The sequence below is a fragment of the Ostrinia nubilalis genome, chromosome 4 (assembly GCF_963855985.1).
Source record: "Ostrinia nubilalis chromosome 4, ilOstNubi1.1, whole genome shotgun sequence".
Classification (NCBI taxonomy): domain Eukaryota; kingdom Metazoa; phylum Arthropoda; class Insecta; order Lepidoptera; family Crambidae; genus Ostrinia; species Ostrinia nubilalis.
Genome location: NC_087091.1, coordinates 15,550,966 through 15,572,942, shown reverse-complemented (window position 1 = coordinate 15,572,942; position 21,977 = coordinate 15,550,966). Strand labels below are relative to the sequence as shown.

Here is a 21,977-nt window from a genome sequence, read left to right as displayed (position 1 = left end):
CTTCACAGATTTTTTTGACGTAGTCGCTAGCGAGCACACCTAACGTAAACTCATGGTAAGCAAGCAGACTATACCAACATTATTTTGTTGCAAAATAGCACATAACACAACGGAATAAGTTGCCAGTGTTTAGCTTGTTGTGCTGTTGTACAGTCACGGAATGAAAAGGTTCGTCAGTTTTCAAATTGATTCCTTCAACGAATCGCGAGCACATATTACCTTTTGAAACTATGTTACAGAATAATCTCGAGTTAGAGAAAATAATCTTTAACTGTTCGTCAGTAAGGTTCAAAATTATTCAGATCAAAGTTGTTCGACGATTTAACTTGTCAAGAAGATTATTATGATTGATAAACTAAAACCTTCTTGTTAGTTCAACCTGCCATTATCTATTAAATTAAAAAAACTACATTTTGTAACATTGCACAAGCAAAACCTTATTCGTTAGCAAACGTCATATTTATTTAAATGTTAGCAGCACTGTTTCTTGCACTGTTATGTTGGCAGGTTTGACTCTTACAGTACCTACTGCAAGCGAAAACTGACACTAAGGTGACGAACCTTTTCATTCCGCGACTGTACATATGTTATGTTGTTGCTTTCGGCTGATTCACGCCGACGCCGACTGGCAAAGTGATCTATTTCTGTCGGCTTCCCGCGTAACAACATGTGAGTGGAAAAGGTGGGGCTACGGTATGAGCGAGTAGCGGAATTGTATTTCTCTAAGGAGCAAAAGATGGTGATATAAATTATATATAGGTCAAGTAAATTATACTTACGCCAGTATTCACAAACATTTCTATGTCTCACAGTGCGCGTGGACGCACAGGATGACACACGAACCAATCACAGAGCTCTATTCAACGCTGTGCGTTCGATTTGCTGCTTCACTTAAGCAAGCATTGTTTGTGAATACGGGAGTTAGGGTCGACCAGCTTTTTTCAATCCAACAAAACAGGATAGTCAGACAATTACCTACCGCAGTTTAAATTGAATAGGAAAGAAGTACCTATTCAAAATGTATTTCAATATGCAGTCCCAATAAAACAGTCCAATTGTCAACGGCACATTTTCCTTAAGATTAAATAACGAATAAAATCATGCATGAACTAAATTGTTCCAAAATAACAATCGGATTTTGGTAAAAAAATAACAGTGATTTTTTACAGTATATTTTTTTCTATTCTAAAGAACTGTTTTTATCCAAAGTTATGAGTGTAACAAATGAAAATAACATCAAGCCAGGTTAGGATGCGCCCCGTGATAAAAATCTTATTGATTTTAGATGACAAACGTACGAGCTTATCACGGCCTAGGCCTACCTGGCCGTTTTGTATTGTGTTATAACGTAATAATTAATAAAAAGTCTAGACATAAGCACTTTAATTTATATTATTATCATAATAAAGATTAGATTCCGTACTGGCTTAGCCGCGACCTCGGCATTGAACCTAATTAATTTAGCGTCGCAAATCGCTCCGTCTGGCCAATAAGCTACGCCCTGCCCTAGATTCTATGAGGCTTCCCCGTCCATGACAATGCAAACACAGGACTGTCTTATTCGCAGCTATTGTCGTTTGTTGATTCTGTTGTTGTTGTAATTCTTTTTATTATTTATTGCTTCATTTTGGTTGAATGTATTTAGCGCCGCAAAAATCGCTCCGTCTTGCCACTAAGCTACGCTCTGCCCTAGATTCTCTGAGGCTTCCCCGTCCATGACAATGCATGGTACAGGACTGTCTTATCGCAGCTATTGTTGTTTGTATCATGGCAAACAATTGCTACTTGTCTTTTGTTTTTTTAATTCTTTATTGCTTCATTTTGGTTGAATGTATTAAGCGCCGCAAAAATCGCTCTGTCTGACCACTAAGCTACGCCCTGCCCTAGATTCTCTGAGGCTTCCCCGTCCATGACAATGCATGGTACAGGACTGTCTTATCGCAGCTATTGTTGTTTGTATCATGGCAAACAGTTGCTACTTGTCTTTTGTTTTTTTAATTCTTTATTGCTTCATTTTGGTTGAATGTATTAAGCGCCGCAAAAATCGCTCTGTCTGACCACTAAGCTACGCCCTGCCCTAGATTCTCTGAGGCTTCCCCGTCCATGACAATGCATGGTACAGGACTGTCTTATCGCAGCTATTGTTGTTTGTATCATGGCAAACAATTGCTACTTGTCTTTTGTTTTTTTAATTCTTTATTGCTTCATTTTGGTTGAATGTATTAAGCGCCGCTAAAATCGCTCCGTCTGGCCACTAAGCTACGCCCTGCCCTAGATTCTATGAGGCTTCCCCGTCCGTGACAATGCAAACACACAGGACTGTCTTATCGCAGCTATTGTCGTTTGTATCAATGCAAACAATTGCTCCTAGTCTCTTGTTGTTTCTGTTGTATGTATCATGTCGTTCTGACGTCAATACGATTGTCAAAGATATTTTGGCGCATTTTTTTTTCCAGAATAGTGACGAACATTAGTCCAAAGGTGTTTTGAGTTTGGAAGAACTGAGATTCATCAACAAATCACTATTCCCATTGACTCTCCCCATCAACTATGGGGTATCGTAGGCTTTCTCTACTCATTCCCATCCCCAAAAAAGTTGAGAAACAGAGTCAATGAGGATTATGTGGAAAATCCCGCCTATGGCTTACGTCACCGCTTGCTCCTGGTACTATCTTACTTCAGACCAAGAAACTTGCCTTCACTGCTGAAGAACTGGACCAATTCTACAATTTTTTCCCATTACCGAAACTCTATAGTTTAGTATAATCAGCATCTATAGCAGTGGTTCTTAACCGGTGGTCCGCGGACGACTGGTGATCCCTGGAGACATTCCAAGTGGTCCACGAAGACATCGTAATAAACAAGTGACGTGACGTGATGAGTCGAGCCAACACCACGCAAACGGCGCACAGTGGGCGAGAAATCGACCTCAACTTTCATAGGATTTTGAAAAAAAAAGTGGTCCCTGACAAGACAGAAATTTGGTAAAATGGTCCCTCGTGACTTAAAGGTTAAGAACCACTTATCTATAGTTTAGCCTCCAGTGAAATACAATACAACCATTGAAGGTTGGGTAGCTCACTATCTTGGAAGCTTGGAACCCGCGACGAATTTAATTACTAGGCGTCAGGTTATCAAATCAAATTAAATATAATTTATTCATAAACATGGGTAAAAATTTGAAGATTATAAACAACTTGAAAACATCGAACTGCCTAAGGCGAGAATCGAACCCACGACCTTCCGCTTGCCGGGCGACTGCTCTTCCAACAGAGCTATTTGAGATGCGACTCTTAACGCTAAAAATTAAATAACTATGGGTAAAAATGCATATTACAGTGGGCTCTATCTATGCTTAACCTATTCAGGTACATGAAGGTTATAAATCAATAATAAGTGTAACATAAAGTTGTTTTTCTCAAACGCAGGGCATTAAACGTGAACATCGAGTAACGTAGGTAAAAACAAAAGCGATAAGGTATACCTTATTATTAATAGCCCGTGTTTAATTGAACAAGGTCAATTATAAACTGCGTGGTGCAATCGAATGAGAGTTCGATGACCGTCATGGTGTGATTTGGGACATTGGAACTCTACGGCACACGATAGACATAAGATTTTCGAGATCGTTTCGCTACGTTTTGAACTCCTGAAGAGTGGAACGGGTTAGTTGGTATAGGTCAAGCTTAACTAAATCAGTGCCTAAGGCAGCGGTTCCCGAAAGGTGGTCCGCGGAACCCTGGGGTTCCGTGGAAAGGCCGCAAGGGTTCCGTAAAAAATATTATCCCACGTTTCGTGACCGACGTTGTTCGCGCGCACCGACTTGTTTACGCACAAGGGAGGGGTAGGGCGTGCGGGCGGAGTAGTACGGGGGTTCCGCTAGGAAAAGTATAATCAATTAGGGTTCCTTGGCAAAAAAAAATTGGGAAACCCTGGCCTAAGGTATGGGAGCGGCGGTGAGAGGGGTTGGATTGACACATAATGACGTGACAGAGCATACAAATCTGAAGTCTCGCTGACGTTTGACGTCTACAAAGACACCCTACCGTGCCTCTCTCATACTTCAGGCACTAAGTTATGCGCAAGCTAGACCATTGCAATATTTTACTGGACAGTTAATCATTTTGAGAATTTGTTCCATTTAATTCAGTCCTATCCAGAAAAATAATGCCATCTTACATTTAAAATAATCTACTGTTAAAATACCTACGTTTGGCCAATGTCGACAGCGATGAGGCGTAAGTTTACGCAAATAGGTTGACCTCAGTACCGTTACAAAAGAGTTTTGTGTAGCCGTGTAGGTAGATTATTTATCATTGCAGGAATGAATTATCTACCATAACAATATCTCTTCATCCTTTTTGAACCGTATATCCTCTGCCTAAAGTTCAAAATGTGGCGATAGCATCTCAGCCTTAACCACATAAAGAGGTCACGACGAAAATGACGCCGCTTTACAATCCGCTTTACAATGAAGAGAAAACATGATTTAGTTTTAAATTCCTCATATTTGCTTCTGGTTAATTTCATTGAAAATTAGTTACTTTCAAAGCTGTTTTCGATGATGGTTACATAATCTGATCAGCCATTATAACGTACCGTAGCTATACGACTACATCACTACATAGTATAAAACAAAGTCGCTTTCCGCTGTCTGTCCTGTATGTATGCTTTGATCTTTAAAACTACGCAACGGATTTTGATGCGGTTTTTTTATTGGATAGAGTGATTCAAGAAAAAGGTTTTTATTATACTTAAGCACCCGTGCGAAGCGGGCGGGTCGCTAGTATCGTATAATAGGTAGAAGTATTCACGAGTCTCTCAGGCCTGGTTCAGACACAGAGAATCGCACGGTTGCTGGGCAGTTCTCGTACCTACATTTATTCAAACCGATTAATCGATAGGATCGCAACTCAGCGATTTGTCATTTGACGTTTAATCGCTTGAACCAAACTTCAATCAAAATAGGTTATAGGTGAATACCGCGGAGGCAACGACTGAATGCGCATAAAAACGAAATCGAAACAAAATCGGGCTATTAACACGTGAATACGAAAAGTGACTCCAGCGATCAAATCGCTTGCATGCCGTTGAAGTTTTGTTACGTGATAAGGCTACAGGCCTTAATCTTACTTAGAAAAATGTGCTCTTAAGTTAACTGCTGTAAAGATCCTTACCTTCAAAAATGTTCTGGATGATGAGGTAACTCTGTGTGACCACGATGAGCAGCGCTACATGCGTCCAAGCGAACAGACTGAACTGCCGCATATAGTAGCGCTTCACTAGCGACAGCACGAACCAGACGAATCCACAGCAGTAGAGGCTGAACGAGATGAAGCGGTGGTACGTCACTAGGAACTTCAGGTAGTCCTGTGGACAAGATTTTTGGCTGGTTTTAAGATGTCTTTTAAGTAGAAAATACCTATAGTCTGGTCCGTGAGCACGTAGAATTTTGTCCAATGACCCCTAGCTACCCATCCTTATCGCTCGCGCGTAATGATGTTGTTATCGCGCTCGCACACTCACTGCGGGTGCCAGTCGCACAGTCGCGACAGCAATATAATTACGCGCGAGCGATAAGGATGGGTAGCTAGGGGTCATTGGACAAAATTCTACGTGCTCACGGACCGGGCTTTAGCAATAAATATGACGGAAAACGCAGCGTGGACGTCCACCCACGAGGTGGACCGACGACATCGTAAAGGTGGCAGGAAGGCACTGGATGCAGGCCGCTAACAACCGGGCAACATGGAAAGCATTGGGGGAGACCTATGTTCAGCAGTGGACGTCCTATGGCTGAGATGATGATGAACAAAAATTATAGCAACGTGCCATGGAGAGGGCTATGCTCGGTATATTTCTTTACGAGATCGAATCAGAAATGAGATCCATAAACGAACTAAAGTCGCTGCATAGCCCGACGGATTAGCATACGTCGATATTATAGTGAAATACGAGGTTATTCTGCTTGACCCCATTGAAAATTCCCATCAATTGAGAAAAAAGGGAACTCCTTTCCTTGTTTTCTACAAGTTTTGACGCAGCCGCTATTTCTATTCGTGATAAAACTTTACGCAAGGTGCCTACAATACATCATTGCAAATATACTTTCAAGTCTTAGCATAAAGGTATACGATCGCAAGTTTAGTATCAGAAAACGATTAATCCAAGTACCTAATGTGTTCAATAAAACCACTCTCGTAAATGGGCAGCCGATACAAAGTGGAGTAAACATATTTACTTCGGCATACCTTTGGGAAATAACAAAATGGTTAATAATTTAATCAATTTTATAACTTTATTTTATTGGGTTACTTTCAATAAACCATTTGCGACATAGATATTCTTGTACATAATTGATCTTGAAACATTTTTTTAAAAGAATCCAATGACTCATTTGAATGAATGAATCATTTGAACTCTAATAAATGGGTGGATTTTAGTTCATTATTAGTATGTATTAAGATTGGAAAGCTAAGTATTTATTAATTTTATTGATCATATTGATATTAATGATCCAAACAAGAAAGTAAATCGATTATTTTTGGCAATCAATAGACATGTAACAAATTGAAATAGTGGTAGACACAAAATGTGGAATGCTTAATCAATTTCATTAATTAACTGGCAAATTAAAGTGGCCTCGATTTAACTAGGTACATGCTACTAATTAAGCAGTTTTATCAGCCATTTTAATTCTATACTATGTTATGTTTAAGAAACAATTGACCTGATAAGAACAAAAGCATAAAAAGTCAAGTTACTTCTTCTTTTTGTCGTGTCGACAACAAACCTACACAGTGTCAGCCCAAAACTCCGCCACAAGAGTGGCGTTGTCAGTAGCCTTCATTAAATCTTCCTGTGTTACAATAACCTTCTTTTTGCCATTTTAAAAAACCTTGTTAGGATAAAACAGTTTAGTTTGAGACTAGAAGCGTAGTGTAAAATGTCCAAGGTTATTTATTTTTATTTAAGAGATATTTTAATTATGTTTACCACTATAACAGGGTGGTAAAAGGGGTAAAAATTACCTTTAAATATGGTAGTTTGGCTTAATATCACCATAAAGAGCGATATTACAATATTATTACTTTCAATGATAAATAATTTACGATGATTCTCGTTAGATAGTCAAATGTGGCGCGATATCGTATGATGTGTGAGTAATTGTGTCAAAGAAAATATTCAAAGATAGTTAGTCATTTATTGGTAGGTAGGTATGCTTCATTCATCTATACTAATATTATAAAGAGGTAAAGTTTGTATATTTGTTAAATTGTAAGGGGTAATCTCGGGATCTACTGAAACGATTTTAAACATTCTTTTACCAATAGAAAGCTACATTATTGCTGAGTGTCATAGGTTATTATAAAAAACCGAAAAATTCCACGCGGACGAAGCCGCGGGCGGAAAGCTAGTTTTTAATAATTCCCGCAAAGTATCAACTATCAGCATGACACAACACAACTGACTGACAAACTACGCGACAGACGTTTAATATCCGTAGATATCGTCGAAGTGATAAATGTAACTTAGGTACTTAATCGGCAATGTTATTTAACATGATAAGATTATCAGCTTATAATCTTATCAACATATATAAAGTTTGAGGTGTTTGAACTCTTATGAAATAGCAATATTTTTAAATATTTTTATTTTAAGTGTAACACTACAGTGTCCCCTGCAAAAAACCAGACACTATGAGCATTAAAATATCTGATAAAACTGAACAAAAATGTTGATACAAGTACGTAAGGTAATTTCATTTACTCAAAGGTGAGCAATTTAAACTCTTATCATAAATAAATGTTATTTATAATATCCGATTGTTTTTCTTTAGGTTTTCACATATTTGCTGATAAGCAACTGAGATTTCTGCAATAGCCTATAATACAGGTAATCTGAGATAAGCTTGTTAATTTTAATAATTTGTTGGTGAATAATAATCTCTAATATTCATCATCATCATCATCATTTCAGTCATAGGACGTCCACTGCTGAACATAGGCCTCCCCCAATGCTTTCCACGTTGATCGATTGGTAGTGGCCTGCGTCCAGCGCTTCCCTGCTACCTTTACGATGTAGTCGGTCCACCTTGTAGGTGGACGTCCCACGCTGCGTTAAATAATAAATAAAGTTTTTCTGTGACAGACAAAATTCCACGCGGGCGAAGCCGCGGGCGGAAAGCTACTGATTTAAAAATTCTTCAAAATTAATGATTAATTTATGTTCAAGACACTCACCGTTCTATTAATCACAACACCGAAGTAGTCGATAAGGTTCTCCCCGTAGAAGAAGTAGTTGGAAGTCAGTAGGAAGTACCATGAGAGGGAACGGAACCATGGCAAGCCGTGGACTCTGTACACAGCGTAGCCTATGTTGATGATCTCCTCGAAGCATTTTACTTGTACACATAGTACCTGCAAATATTTGCATATTTTAGACGTAAAATACTAAACAATCAACACAACTAAAGACATAACCAGCGGTAACTAAGTGTCTCTATGACATAAAATCTTTCTGATTTATCATTGTCATTATTAATTTAAATATCTATGGTATATTTACCGTAATCATAAGAGCCAAAGGACCGCCATAGATCAGCAGACAAAATGCGCCGATCATTAACCAGGTGAAGATGCCTCGAATGACCCAGTTCCTCCATCTATTTGAAAAAAATATATTTTGACGTAATATAAATTTTCCATGTTACAATTTAATAATGTACAAGATTGGGTTATAAAACAACACCAGCTTCCAAACTCAAGTCTGCAATTTATTAATTTATTGGACAAATCACATTCTTGGATCTAATCTTTAGTGTAGATTAGTAGCACACAGAACTACATATTCAATTATTATTAATAGGTACACCAATCTCCAAATATTTGCTAGTCCAGAGAAATAAACAGACTGGTTGTTAAAAATAATCTTACAATTCATGCACTAAATTAGAAGTATTTTTAGACACTAAAAAAGAAAAACATAAAACATTGCAATCACTAACATTCGAAACTGTGGTCATTTTAACAAACTTCATTTGATATTCCATTATGTAAATAAGATTAAGTTCAGTAGCCTTGAGTTATAACTTGTTTAGGAAATATTACGGAACTGTGTGATACCAACATTTAATTTGTATTGTAACATGAAATAAATAACATACTTCAAAAATTCTTGATCTTGATACATAATATGAGTATGTTCTTACATTATTGGTTTTGGTTTAATATTTTTATCATAAAAAATTAATGAATGTAAAAATAATAATTTTGATAAAGTGACGTTTGAAAGTCCAAGAATAATACTGAATATTTGAAAGAAAATCGTACAATGGAAACCATACACACCTAGAAGAAAGACCAGACAAGGCAGAGTCGAGAATTTCAGGCGTCTTGTCCGTGCCCTGAGGCAAAGACTTCGCCATTTCATCCACATACTTCTCTTCTAACACCTTCTCTTCCTCCGAATCAACCTAAAAATACATAACAATAAACACAACGCCAATAATAATCACGAACGGAATATTGTTGTACAAAAAAAATACATGGTCAGATTCTCCAGCAGTTTCCACTTTATCGTTGCCGTCGCCTTCCCCACGTCGGTGCCTAATTTCACTCATTTTTAATCACAATCACAACACAAATGCCACAACAATATTATTCCGCAAAATTCGAATATTTAATCCATTTACGATTAGAAAAATACGACGACAAGACGAGTCGATGTTTTCCGACTTGTCATGTCAAACGAAAAATCAATAACTTGTTTTTTTTTTAATGTTGCAAGCAGAAGTAGGAAACTACTATTAATTTACCAAAATGTTAACGATATGGAGCGTCAAATATTTAAGTATTTAAAAAATACCTACCGATATGAATGATACGTTTTTCTGATGAAAATTGAAAATGTCATTAAACTAACTGGCTGGAAAAAATAATATATTTATTCCTTTTTCGTTGAAGTTGTATGGAATGAGACAGAAAGTGGTCGGTATTTTCAACTATAGTAAAAAACCTTTATTAACCTTTCTCTTGTCGTCTGATAAAAAAAAAAGTAACTTTCACTATTTTTTTTAATTTTCCGGAACTTTGGGCTTTAATAAAGTACGAGTCAATAATCCATAGTACACGGTTAATACACTCAGCGGCACGGAATTTGGCCCAAGCCTAAACACCCAGATATGAGGCCAAATAGGTGTTGTATACCTAAGTTTCGTGTGACATGTTTACAGAACATTTGTTTTTGTTAATTTAGAGGATAGATTAATAAAAAAAATGCGTCTGTTTAACTTTTTTGACTCTAGAAACGCATTTCGTTGTTGGAGCGTAAAGAGTACGGGTAGGTTTAAATTCGATATTAAATGTTGTAAGGGTTTGGCGTTTTGTTTTTTGTTTTTAAATTAATCTTAGGGTTATTCTCGTTTCCATAATTTTAGAATAATGCCCATTACTCCAGCTCAAGTTGCTCAAATAGTGTTGCTTAGAAGTCAAGGGCGTATGCAGCGGGAGATGGCTGAAACTTTCAATTTATGGCGTACAAACTTAAGATACACGTTAAAAAGGCATGACCAGACTGCCTTTTACACAAGAAGACCAAGAAGTGGGGAATTACGGTGTATGTCAGCGCGCGATGACCGATTATCGTGCTTGCAATATCAAGAAATCGGGTTCTCACTACGTTTGAGATACGCCAGCGTTTACAAACAGCAAGCCCAGAGAATGTCAGTGAGCACACAATAAGAAGAAAGATGGAGGATCATAACCTGCATACTCGAAGACCAGCTAGAGGACCAAAACTTCTCCGATACCTTCGCAAAGTCCGACTTACGTTTTCTAGAGAACATGCAAATTGGACGTTAGATTAATGGAGTAAAGTTCTATGGATTGATGATTGCAGAGTCACCTTAAGAGCTCCAGATGGCCGTGGAAGTGTATAGAGAAGGTGCGGAGAAGAGTTACTACGCAAACAGACAGCCTAGTTTTCATAAAGAGTTTACTCCATTAGGCTTGCGTCCAATTTGCATGTTCTCTAGAAAACGTAAGTCGCACTTCGTGAAGGTATCGGAGAAGTTTTGGTCCTCGAGCTGGTCTTCGAGTATGCAGGTTACCCACCACTTGTTGGTCTTCTTGTGTAAAAGGTGGTCTGGTAATGCCTTTTTAACGTGTATCTTAAGTTTGTACGCCATAAATTGAAAGTTTCAGCCATCTCCCGCTGCATACGCCCTTGACTTCTAAGTAACACTATTTGAGCAACTTGAGCTGGAGTAATGGGCATTATTCTCAAATTATGGAAACGAGAAAAACCCTAAGATTGATTTAAAAGCAAAAAACAAAACGCCAAACCCTTACAACATTTAATATCGAATTTAAACCTACCCGTACTCTTTACGCTCCAACAACGAAATGCGTTTCTAGAGTCAAAAAAGTTAAACAGACGCATTTTTTTATTAATCTATCCTCTAAATTAACAAAAACAAATGTTCTGTTAACATGTCACACGAAACTTAGATATACAACACCTATTTGGCCTCATATCTGGGTGTTTAGGATTGGGCCAAATTCCGTGCCGCTGAGTGTAGTTTGAAAGCAAAATCTGTCAGGAGTGGACTCAGGACTTATTCAAAATTGGCCACTTTGTGTCATTCTAAAAAATGAAAGGAATTTTTTTCTTCTAGCCAAACTATCAGTTTTTGAGAAAAACTGTCATTCATCAGAAATTCCGAACAACGTATTCTATCTGTAGGTATTTTTAAACAGAAATTGTGAAAACACGCTATGTCCAAAAAATCTATTTACTATCTATCTCGTGCCCCGTGCTCTACTATCGTCCTGCCCCCCCGTGTTGAAATATGGTTGAAACATTTTTATTTGAATAAATTATTTTATTATATAGATTTTAGTAGATAAGACTATGGCAACATTATACACTTCGGCTGTCAGATTGGCAGTGTCAGGCAAAAAACGTAAACATGGCGAGTGATTCAGATGATTTTGACCAAAATATAGAAAATGTAAGTAAATTTTCAATTAAAACCTTCGTTATTCTTGTTTATATTGATATTTATATGCTCCTTGTTTTGTTTACAGCTCAAAGGAACCGTAAGGCAGTCTTTTGCCCGCATATACGCGAGCCTAAAAGCGAGGGAACTAAAAACTTTAAGACAACTGGATGCTTTACGTAAACAATGCCAAGACGACAAAGACTTCATAAGGAATTGTGTTCAGAACATACAAATTCGATACGATAACGAGTCCGCACTATTAGATAATGTAAGTAATTACGGTGTAATCGATTTCGAGAAGTTGAATTTTGATAGTAGCACTTTTTTACTAGAAGATTACGTGAGCCCCAATGATGATCACATGTACTCGTATAAGACCATAGAAGAGGTGACGAAGGATGATGATAATATGGAACTAGAAGCTATAGAAGAGGCTGCATTAAAAGAGGTTACTAGGACCGATAACTGTGTTTGTTTTGTCAATATAAGGAGTGAGGATGTTGCAAAGAAGTTTCGGGATCTAGATGCGAACGTATCTCCAATAAAAAACTGTGATGTTAGTTTAAATTCCTCTGAAAGTATCGAAGTGGAAGTCGTTGATGTACCCGAGGAGGAGAAAAGTGAAAGTTCTGATAGTGACGTGAAGAAAATACAACCCACGGATGACTGGTTGAATTCAATAAAAAGCCAAACGGAAACCGAGCCAGTGCTAGCGGACGTAATGGAACACAGCACTATAACCTGTTCTTAGCATCTACAGTCGGCATCTACAGTCGGCATTAGAGTAGGCCCTGTTTGAGTCTGTTACTTAATTAGATTTAATAAATTTTTATATTTTACATAAATTGGCATGTTCATATTAATTCGATGTTGGTGCTGTCGTAACATACTACCTCTAGTTAGCCTAATAATATCCCAAGTAGTTTTTCATTGTTTTTATGATTCTTACTCGGTTGTTCTGTAAGCATTTGTAGTTTTATTATGTCTTTGGAATACCTATGTTTTTTAAGTCTGAGCTACTAGTATTTACTTAATAATATCTGGGCACTTATTTTATCTATAAACTATATGTAAGTATTTTTATGATTTATGCTAGCAAGTAGTAATTTTTTTATTAAATTGAGTAGCACTATTTTATGGAAATGAATAATTTAAGTATGATATAAAATTCTAAATAAATATTATATGGCTTTTATCATATCATGTGCATTTTATATTTTACCATGTTACCCCTTTACTAGTAAAAAGTTACATGCATGCTACACTAATGGGTTAACTCTATGTACTTACTAGTGTGGTGTGGTAACCATATGGTCCCACTATAGTTAAACTAGTGTTCAACACTCATGTAACTTATATTAGTCTGTGGGATCTGATCATATTACATTACAATTATACAGACACCAAACTGATTATTGTTATCATTATCATTATTCAATATCAATCAACAGAATGTTTGATAGCTGCCAATATTCTGTTTAAATCTTGACTAGGCCTGCTTTCCTTTTGAAACTGAGATTTTTAAAAGTAAAAGGGTACCCAAAGATACTGTTTACTTACATGCCTGTTTATGCTTACTATCTATTTCTTCTTAATTTTATTATTTACTAAATCATCTTGATTAAATTAGGCTATTTTGTCAGACACTACCACAGCCAGTCATACCTACCTAATCTACTTTAAGCTATGTTTTAGGCAATGACATAATCAAGCTTAAAATTGTTGCATCTTGTAGTAAAATGTACATTACATACAAAAATTACAATGTGTGGCATTTTTGCTATCGTAACAATGTAATGCTCGGCGCGCGTACAGTCAAGTCTAATTGCTTGCGAAATCATTACAGTTACGTGAAAATCTACATTTTCAGTCACTGAATACACGCCACGTGTTACGCCTACTGTTATGTTAGTGCTTTAAAACCCATTTGTACAGAAAACTGATTGTACAAACAATTTTACGTACCACCAAGAGATGGCGCTCTATGTACATTGACTCGCGGTGGCAAGTTGTACTATGAGACTATGAAATGTGGAATGCGATCTTTACGCGCGCTCGTAGTTTAAAACGATTCTGAAATTTCTTTTACTGGAAGCTTGGGGTAAATAAAACAAAAATCTTAAAGCATCAACTTATAATGTTAATACATTTTTACATGAATGGCGTTACTAAACCCTTAAACTATAATGCATTGATGACTTCCGATTACATTCCCTAATGAATAAATATTACCCTTTTCTGTACTTGAGTACAGGAACTAACGGATTCCAATTTTTCAATATCAATTCCCATTGACAGGAGATTATTCCATCAGAGACAGACATGGCTAATTAACACAAAATTTTAATTCTGTGTTTGTTTTATTGTTGCTTAAATGTACTTTTATTGATTTAGAACTTTACGTCGAAGACATACAATAATTCAAAATCCACTGTTTTTTATCCGTGTAGGCAGAGTACCGCGTACAGAGTAGAGAATCATACCTACATCGTACATAGGTGTAATATTTTTGATGGGGAGATGCATAATAAACAAAATGACATACCTTTGAAAACTGTGATCTAAACTAAGTGAAACAATAATTAGGCTGTATTTTCTAGAAGTTAATTAATTAATGATTCTGATTCTGCTGGAATATTCTCCTAGTCGTCCACATCAAGCGTAATACTATGGTTTTATTTATGGCACTTAAACATGACATACATTTTACAAAGACATTCCTATAAATTCCCATTTTTGGATGGACTCTGTTTGTATGGAGTTAGGTATTCTAGTTTGTACTCAACTTTTTCACTGGAAATGTGATGGCACGAATAGGAGTGCTGATGAGTGTAAAACGTTGATTTAGTATAAACTACATTAGTAGAGGTTGCACTAGACGACTATTCTCCTTTGCATTCAAAAATATTTTTTTGCGTTACTTCCAAAAACAGATAAGGTATTAAAAAAAAGAAAGAATCCTTAAAAAGAAAATGTGAGCACGTTCTTCCGTCTTACAGAGTAAGATAGCATGCATGTAAGCCACGCCCACTACACTAACTAGTTCACAGCGTCGACTAGCGCAACCTTAAGAGGGTGTGGTATATCTAAAGCTAGTGAAGGGGAAGGTTACAGAATATTACTACAAAATTGAAAAAAACATCTTAATTTTATGAGGCACTAAATTTCATTTTGTCTTAGGCCACATGTTCACAGGTGGTAGTTACGAACCTTATTGTCGTTACATTCAAAGTGTTGTACAAACTTAGAATTTCTGTACTTGATAAATACGTCGTATACGAATATGCACGGATATATAATTTCTACTTCGATAATTTGATGATAAGTTAGTAAAGACAAACAAAATGTAATTAAAAGGATACAATAGTATTAAGATAAATTCAATAAGTTGGGAGTACAAAATCTTAAACGAGTACAAGGTTTCAACTAAATATGTAGTTTGTATCTAAAGGTTGTTAACGTGTAGTTAAGAATAAGTTATACAGCTATCTTAAATTGTACATGTTAATACTACTATTGTACATTTTAACAGAAAAAAATAACGTTTAAGTACTATACAAGGCCGAAGTCCGTGCACACGGCTGCCACGTCTCGATTGTTCTGCTTCTCGGAGTTTGCAGCCATGTTCAGCTCCACAAGCGTGTCCACACTATTTATACTGACCCCTTTCAATATCTTCTGAGCAGCTAAACTAGTGAAATTAAAGCTCAAATCGCTTAAGCTCGGAAAATTGTAAAAATCCTGGTTCTCCTTCTTGCTATCTTGGCTCAAGCTGTACCTTTTTTGCTTGTTTTCTAAACAGTTTATCTTCTCAGCTGACGTGTTTATGTCCTTTATCTGCTCTTGATTCTTCAGCGCCAAATTCGGCTCCGATCCCAGGACCACTGGTTTCTGGTCGATCGCTTTCGTCAACAAGTTGGCGATTGAATCTGAACTCATTCGATTATTTACATTTGGAAGCCCGTTCAGCATTTGCAGCGCTGCTGCCTTCTTCAACAAATCGACGCTTTTCAATTCGCTGTTGGAATTGATGTTCGGCTGCATCCCGCTGTTAGCAGACGAAAAGGAATTCTTCTGGTACCTCAGACTACCCAAAGATCCAATCACGTTATCGTAACTTTTAGTTGGTGTTGAAGGGTTGCTATTTGTAGTCGTTTCCAGGTTGTGGATATTGTTATGTATGGCCGGCGAGGCGGGATTAGAGGCAACTTCGTTAGTGTTATTCAACTGGTTTTTGTATATGAAACTGTTGTTATTTGTCGCCCCGCCTATTTGTAAAGAAAGTTTACGATTGTTATTCATACCCGTATCGTTTATAGAATTCTTGTTGAACTTATTCTCTTGTACTTTTATTGGTTCCTGTTCTTGGTAAACCTGCTTATTTTTCTCCACGCAGACGTCGAATGATGTCTCAGTTGGGTTTTTTGACGACTGATTCGTGCCTCCATTTTGGGATACCGATACCACTTGTCTGTCATCGTTAATTATGTAAATATTGCTTCCATTGCTCGTCTCAGTGACTTTACCATTTTCGAAAGTAATTACTGACCTTACAGGTGAATTTTGTACATAAACTTTGGTGTTTGTGCCACCACCGTTTTGTGTAATCGTATTCGTGGTAACTTTTAGCGTTATCGAGTTGTTAGAATTAGAACTGGCCAACATAGTCGTCGATGGGTTTTCTACTTTTGATCCTAAAGTTTTATGCAGCGGGGTTGCGGTTTTTTTGGGGGTGTTTGGGCAGTTTTTTGGCGAACTTCTAGGTGATGTGCTTTTCCCGTTTTTTACTGTTTCTCCACCGACAATGGGTGGTTTCGTTCGGTACTTGTGAAGACTTTTTGGAGAGCTTTGCAAACTCTGCACTTTGACCAAAGACTGCGCCCGACTCAACCCGGGCGTGCTGTGTGAATTTGTGTGACTAGGCGAAGGTTTCAAAGTGCGGTCTGATATGTGGGACTCTAGACTGGAATGGCCGCTGCTCCCGCTCGTGTGGTAGCTTCTTTTCATGGGCGAGTTTTGGTCCGAATGCCCGTTTTTTAAATCCTTCCTGGGTGTTCTGTGTGTGCTTGTGCTCTCAAGACTTGAAGGGCCGCTAGTCGACATGATATGATCTGAATTAGAACAGTCGACTCTTCTTAGACTGCCACTGGGGCTGTCTCTTAGCTTGGGATCGCTGTTTCTTTGCGGGGATCCGAAGTGATCCAGAATAGTTTTGTTGGTGGAGCTCCTGCTTAGTGTAGATCTGGGTAGGCTCCCGGAGCTGGGGCTAGAGTGCCTGACAGGCGAGTGGTCGTAGTGGACTGAGCCAGCCAGGCCCGATTCGGTGGACAGGTGCCTCTTGTGCCTTCGTGGCAGCGTCGACGACCGATTACTGATTTCTGATCCGTCATAATACGATGAAACGAAAGATGTTTGACTCTGCAATGATTCCTGAAACAGATAAAACACAAACATTAGTCCATAAAAAATGTTGTTGTAACCTAGTGGGGTTTGAACAATTTAACCAATGATGTATTTAACCATTTAATAAGTCTGCGGCAGTAATTAAACCTGTGTACCTCGTCAGCGCAACCACGACCACTCTGACAAGAGTGCCCGACTAAAAAGAAGAATTCATTGTAGTTTTAAAAGGGTCTTTTCTCTACCAATAAGATGCCCATAGGCAACAAAAGGCTTACCTTTGAGTTGGTCTGCGTAGCCACGCAATGTAGGTGCACCGCCTTCGAGTTGAACCACTCGGTGGGCGGGAACTGGGCAGAGAAGGTGCTCATCGCGCGCGTCTGCTTGCTGCGGCCGCTTCGTCTGAATAAGCGGGACAGCAGGGACACTTTCTCTGGAAGGATATACGGGAGAGAATTAAACAAACGTTGTTTTCAGCACTTCTTTGATGTTTGCTAGACACTATCTAGTTACCATTAGCGGGGTCAAAAGCAGACAGACTGATTTTTTGTTTAAATAGAGTACCTAAGTGATAACGGCATATTATCCTACAACTATGGATAGACGCAGATTGGCCAAGTTCTGTTATGCTTTTTATTTTGCGGAAGTGTGGGTCAAATGATATTAAGTTAATGCTACGACGCGATACGGTGGAATTCAGCTCGCACAGCACTACGTACCTACAATTTTATTCACCTACAAGTTTTGTCTCTTTCTATCGCGTGCCTCTGAACTCTTCTTACGCTGTTAGGGTTGCTGTCTAGTGAAAAAATAATTAATCTACTTATATGTCATGAGGTAGGTATGTAGGTAAGTACGTATTTATTATGGAAAACCTTGGGAGAGGCCTTTGTCCAGCAGTGGACGTCATTTGGCTGAAACGAACGAACGCATTCTGAGCAGTAGTCATGGTAGGTTAGGTTAGGTTAGGTTACTATCTTAAGAATTATTGATTACCTACATGGCCAACATACTTTTCAGCATCTTTGGGAAGCGAAAAAAAAGATAAATAAAATCCGGTAGATTTCTTTTCGAATTTAAACACCCGAACGCCGCACAATATTTCTTTCTCTTTATGTTCATTTTTAAATAATACTTCGATCATAGAATTAGGTACTACAACGCACGCCAGCGTCCTAACGGGCGCGCGCGTGACACTCGACTGATATAATACCCGCCGGCGGGGCGCTTCGCTGTAGGTAATTATCGGATGTACCGCGCGGAGTGAGCCAGGCCTGGTTAATCTCCTTATCAATAAAAGTCTTAAAACATACATAGCCCATTCTCTCCTCTCTGACATCAGATAATAACTAACAATGTGATGAGCTTTTTGCGCTGCTTCTTTCCAGCACTCGCCCATTTATTGGTTGGTAGGGTGAAAGTAATACTTAGCACTTAGATAAGGGGAAGCGCAGGATCGGTCGGTGGAAATTTTTGGGGGAGGGCTTTCCCCAACAGCGTAAAAAGAAGTGACTTATTTTCAAGATCAATACTCACTCGGTGATGCGGATTCGACGCTCGGCGGGTAATCAGTCGAGGAACTGCTGTCGGTTGTATTGGCGTTCTTGTGGTGGAGGCTCCTAGTTGAGGCACACCGCTGCAGGTACTTGCTGGAAGACCCGAAGATCCTTAGCGAGTGGCGGCGGTCGAGCGAGCGGGGGGCGGGGAAGGACGCGCTGCGACGCTTATTCGGGCGCCCGTACAGAATCTTGTCGTTGGGATTGCCTGGAAAAGGACGGTTATAAAATGAGTTTTGTCTTTGGTTGTATGTATCCTACCTAAGCAATATAGAATGGAATTTGAATAATAATTTATTATGGTTGGTTGGCAGCCAGAGCTACTAGGTCGCAATTATGAGATCTCTAGCTAATCTATTATGAGATTTGGGAGAGATTTATTTCTGATGTCATCAACATAGTACCATATCTTACAAAAACCCAACAATACGACAACTTCTCAAACAATACAATTTTCTTGCAAAATCTCATTTACCTTTGCTCCGTTTTTGACCACCTGCATAAGCCTATCCACAGCTGCAGATCTAGGTAAACCTACCCAAGTATCCAGTAGCGGCGTAAGGGGGGGGCGGTGGGGGCGGTCCGCCCCGGGTGCCAAGCATCAGGGGGTGATACAAGTCGCGCAGATTAGTACTCACTGACGCATCTGCATGGCAAATGTGCGGTCTATGTCCATGACACGGGGGGGGGGGGGGGGGGGTGCCATTGTCTTTCAATCTTCGAATCGGTAGGTAACTCCAAAATCCTGGGGAGCACCAGAGGGTGCCTTAGGACTTATGACGGGGGGGACGGGGGGGTGATCGCCCCGGGTGCCATCCCATGCTACGCCGCCACTGCAAGTATCAAAAGCGCAGACAGTTTTGAGTAGGTACTAATTCCGTTCAAACTACCTATACTTACGCCTTAAACATCATCCACGGTATCATACCATTCCGTGATATTTCGAAAGTATCTAAATTAAACCATGACAGCATCCAATATCGTTCCTTGTTTATTTAACAACGTTGCGAACACCTGCTCCCATACATTAAGTTGCAATACTCATGCTGTGTCCGTCTCGGTTATCGTCCATTAAGACACGAATTTAATGAACAAGGATTGGCGCGAACTGCGGACGCATTCTCCTGGCGATGTTTGCATAGCAATAATTCGCGGTCCCTCGACAGACGGAGTAACATTGATCTTGGTGCAGAACATTTGGCTTGGAGTTAATGGGCAATTGATATAACATTTTACTGCCTGCTATAGTCATTAGGGTCGGATGAAAATGGAAATTGAAATGCGTATAGTCTTAATGCTTGGTGTAAACTGTAAATTCATGCTTTAGTTAGATGACTCCCTGTACTTACTGAAGTCCTGTAGACTTTTTCTATGTACTAAGTACTAACTGCTATCTCTTATTAACCACAATAAGTAGGTAACTACGAGTATAATTTATGCTATAAAACCTAAATACCTAGGTATCTATCTACCTTACCTACTCATTCAATTCATAGCATGTGCAATGTGCATGTGCAGGAAAAGATTTGTAGCGTTTCAGTACGCCGGAATTTTCAGAAGAGTAAGAAGTAGCTTTTTGTAACTTCTGAAAACTCCGGACTTTGTAAAAGCCCAAAAATCCCGGAGCTGTCACGTAGCAAAACAATCCTAAAATTCTCGAATCAAAAAAGTTAAAAACGATAGTGAATAGCCAGAAAAATTCAAACACTCCACGAATCAATGCCTGGAATGGCACGACAAACCAGCCGGGCATAATTCATTGCGCCACGTGCGCTCGCTGACGCACAAAGGAGATGCGTGCACGCAACTGCCCGCGTAAATCAGCTGTGAACTTGACAGCGCCACAGATAACATAATCCGAGTGTTCCTTTTGTAAACACGCCGTTATTGGCGGGAGAAATTGGCTATGAAGCTGCAATATCTTTTGGCTTAATTAGGCACTAAGTATTTATAGAGATACAAAAGCTTACTAGAAATGCCGACGAGTTTTGTTTCTTTTTCGTTTGCTATCACAACTTTTTAATAACTGAGTAAGGTAATTTAGTTCTTCAAAAGTTAAGTTCCTATTCACCTCACTTTTGAGGAGGCTGAGTTTCCAACATAGATTGTCGCTGTTGCTTGCCAGAAATTAGCAAATAACAGGGTAAATAACTAATTTACTGACAATATTGTTGTCACGAAAGCCTATGTTAACATCCAACAGCACAAATTCCAGCCATCCTCTAACAATATGCAAACATGTTTACCATCCAATTAGGGGACCACATTTTCCACTCAAGCCAAGACTGTAAACAAGGAAGCATGGCCCATGCGTCTTTTACAATGACTGTTTGCACAAATCGCCCAGATTCCACGTTGCAGGTCATAACGGGCAAAAGAGAATTCACGCGCAGGCGCACGAGGAAGTTGGAACGCCGCGCTGTCTAAATATTTAGCCATCCGTGAACACAGATGAGCAAGATCGAGTGGAATCCTTCGCTATTAAGATGCCAGCGTCCTGAAATAGGAGTGGGCTGTGCAGGTCCTTTTGTAACAGGATTAAACGTGCTAGGACTAAGGAAATGATTATTTCTCAGGTCTATCTAAACCATAGAAATTAGGTAGGGACTTACTAATGAGTGCCTCATAAAAATGTGTCTTATCACTCTTAATTGATGGATTATGCCCCTTTTACAGTGCTCATTTTTTGATATCAATGGAAGGCATAAAGATTGAATATTGCAGAGATAACTTATAAGATTAACTTACCAGCGCATTAAGAACGCATTTTGTACTTTTTTTCTGTGCAATGAAAGTTGTAATTCATCATGCGTTCACTGCGCAAACTTCGGCAGCATCTATGTATTCCCTATATTTAGGGACACACATGTGCTCCAGAATCACAGGAATTTACCCTGTTAAATATCAAATGAAACACTAAAATACTGGAGTCCATCCTCGCCACAAGCCGTTACTCCACATCACAGAAATAAACTTGGAATGTCGCGCGCATAATTTTAGCGCACCTTTACGATGCG

The 21,977-nt window shown here is 38.8% G+C and overlaps 3 protein-coding genes across 3 annotated transcripts in view; 1 reads left to right on the top strand and 2 right to left on the bottom strand.

Annotated features, from left to right (window-relative positions):
- Positions 1-9,742, bottom strand: part of LOC135071253 (phosphatidate cytidylyltransferase, photoreceptor-specific) — a 30,177-nt gene extending 20,435 nt beyond the window's left edge. Inside the window, exons 1-5 of the mRNA XM_063965038.1 lie at positions 9,548-9,742; positions 9,351-9,475; positions 8,569-8,665; positions 8,244-8,420; positions 5,178-5,370 (exon numbers count right to left, since the gene is read on the bottom strand). Of these exons, the coding sequence (XP_063821108.1) occupies positions 5,178-5,370; positions 8,244-8,420; positions 8,569-8,665; positions 9,351-9,475; positions 9,548-9,622 (667 nt within the window). The 5' untranslated portion in view covers positions 9,623-9,742. The remainder of the gene's footprint in view (positions 1-5,177; positions 5,371-8,243; positions 8,421-8,568; positions 8,666-9,350; positions 9,476-9,547) is intronic.
- A 2,187-nt stretch (positions 9,743-11,929) lies between these two features.
- LOC135071549 (uncharacterized) lies at positions 11,930-12,849 on the top strand. The gene is made up of 2 exons (XM_063965322.1): positions 11,930-12,013; positions 12,090-12,849. The coding sequence occupies exons 1-2, from the start codon at positions 11,972-11,974 to the stop codon at positions 12,753-12,755; spliced, it is 708 nt and encodes a 235-aa protein (XP_063821392.1). The 5' UTR covers positions 11,930-11,971; the 3' UTR covers positions 12,756-12,849.
- A 1,274-nt stretch (positions 12,850-14,123) lies between these two features.
- The window catches only part of LOC135071241 (uncharacterized), a 254,495-nt gene continuing 246,641 nt past the window's right edge, over positions 14,124-21,977 (bottom strand). Inside the window, exons 7-9 of the mRNA XM_063965027.1 lie at positions 18,941-19,168; positions 17,683-17,837; positions 14,124-17,434 (exon numbers count right to left, since the gene is read on the bottom strand). Of these exons, the coding sequence (XP_063821097.1) occupies positions 15,557-17,434; positions 17,683-17,837; positions 18,941-19,168 (2,261 nt within the window). The 3' untranslated portion in view covers positions 14,124-15,556. The remainder of the gene's footprint in view (positions 17,435-17,682; positions 17,838-18,940; positions 19,169-21,977) is intronic.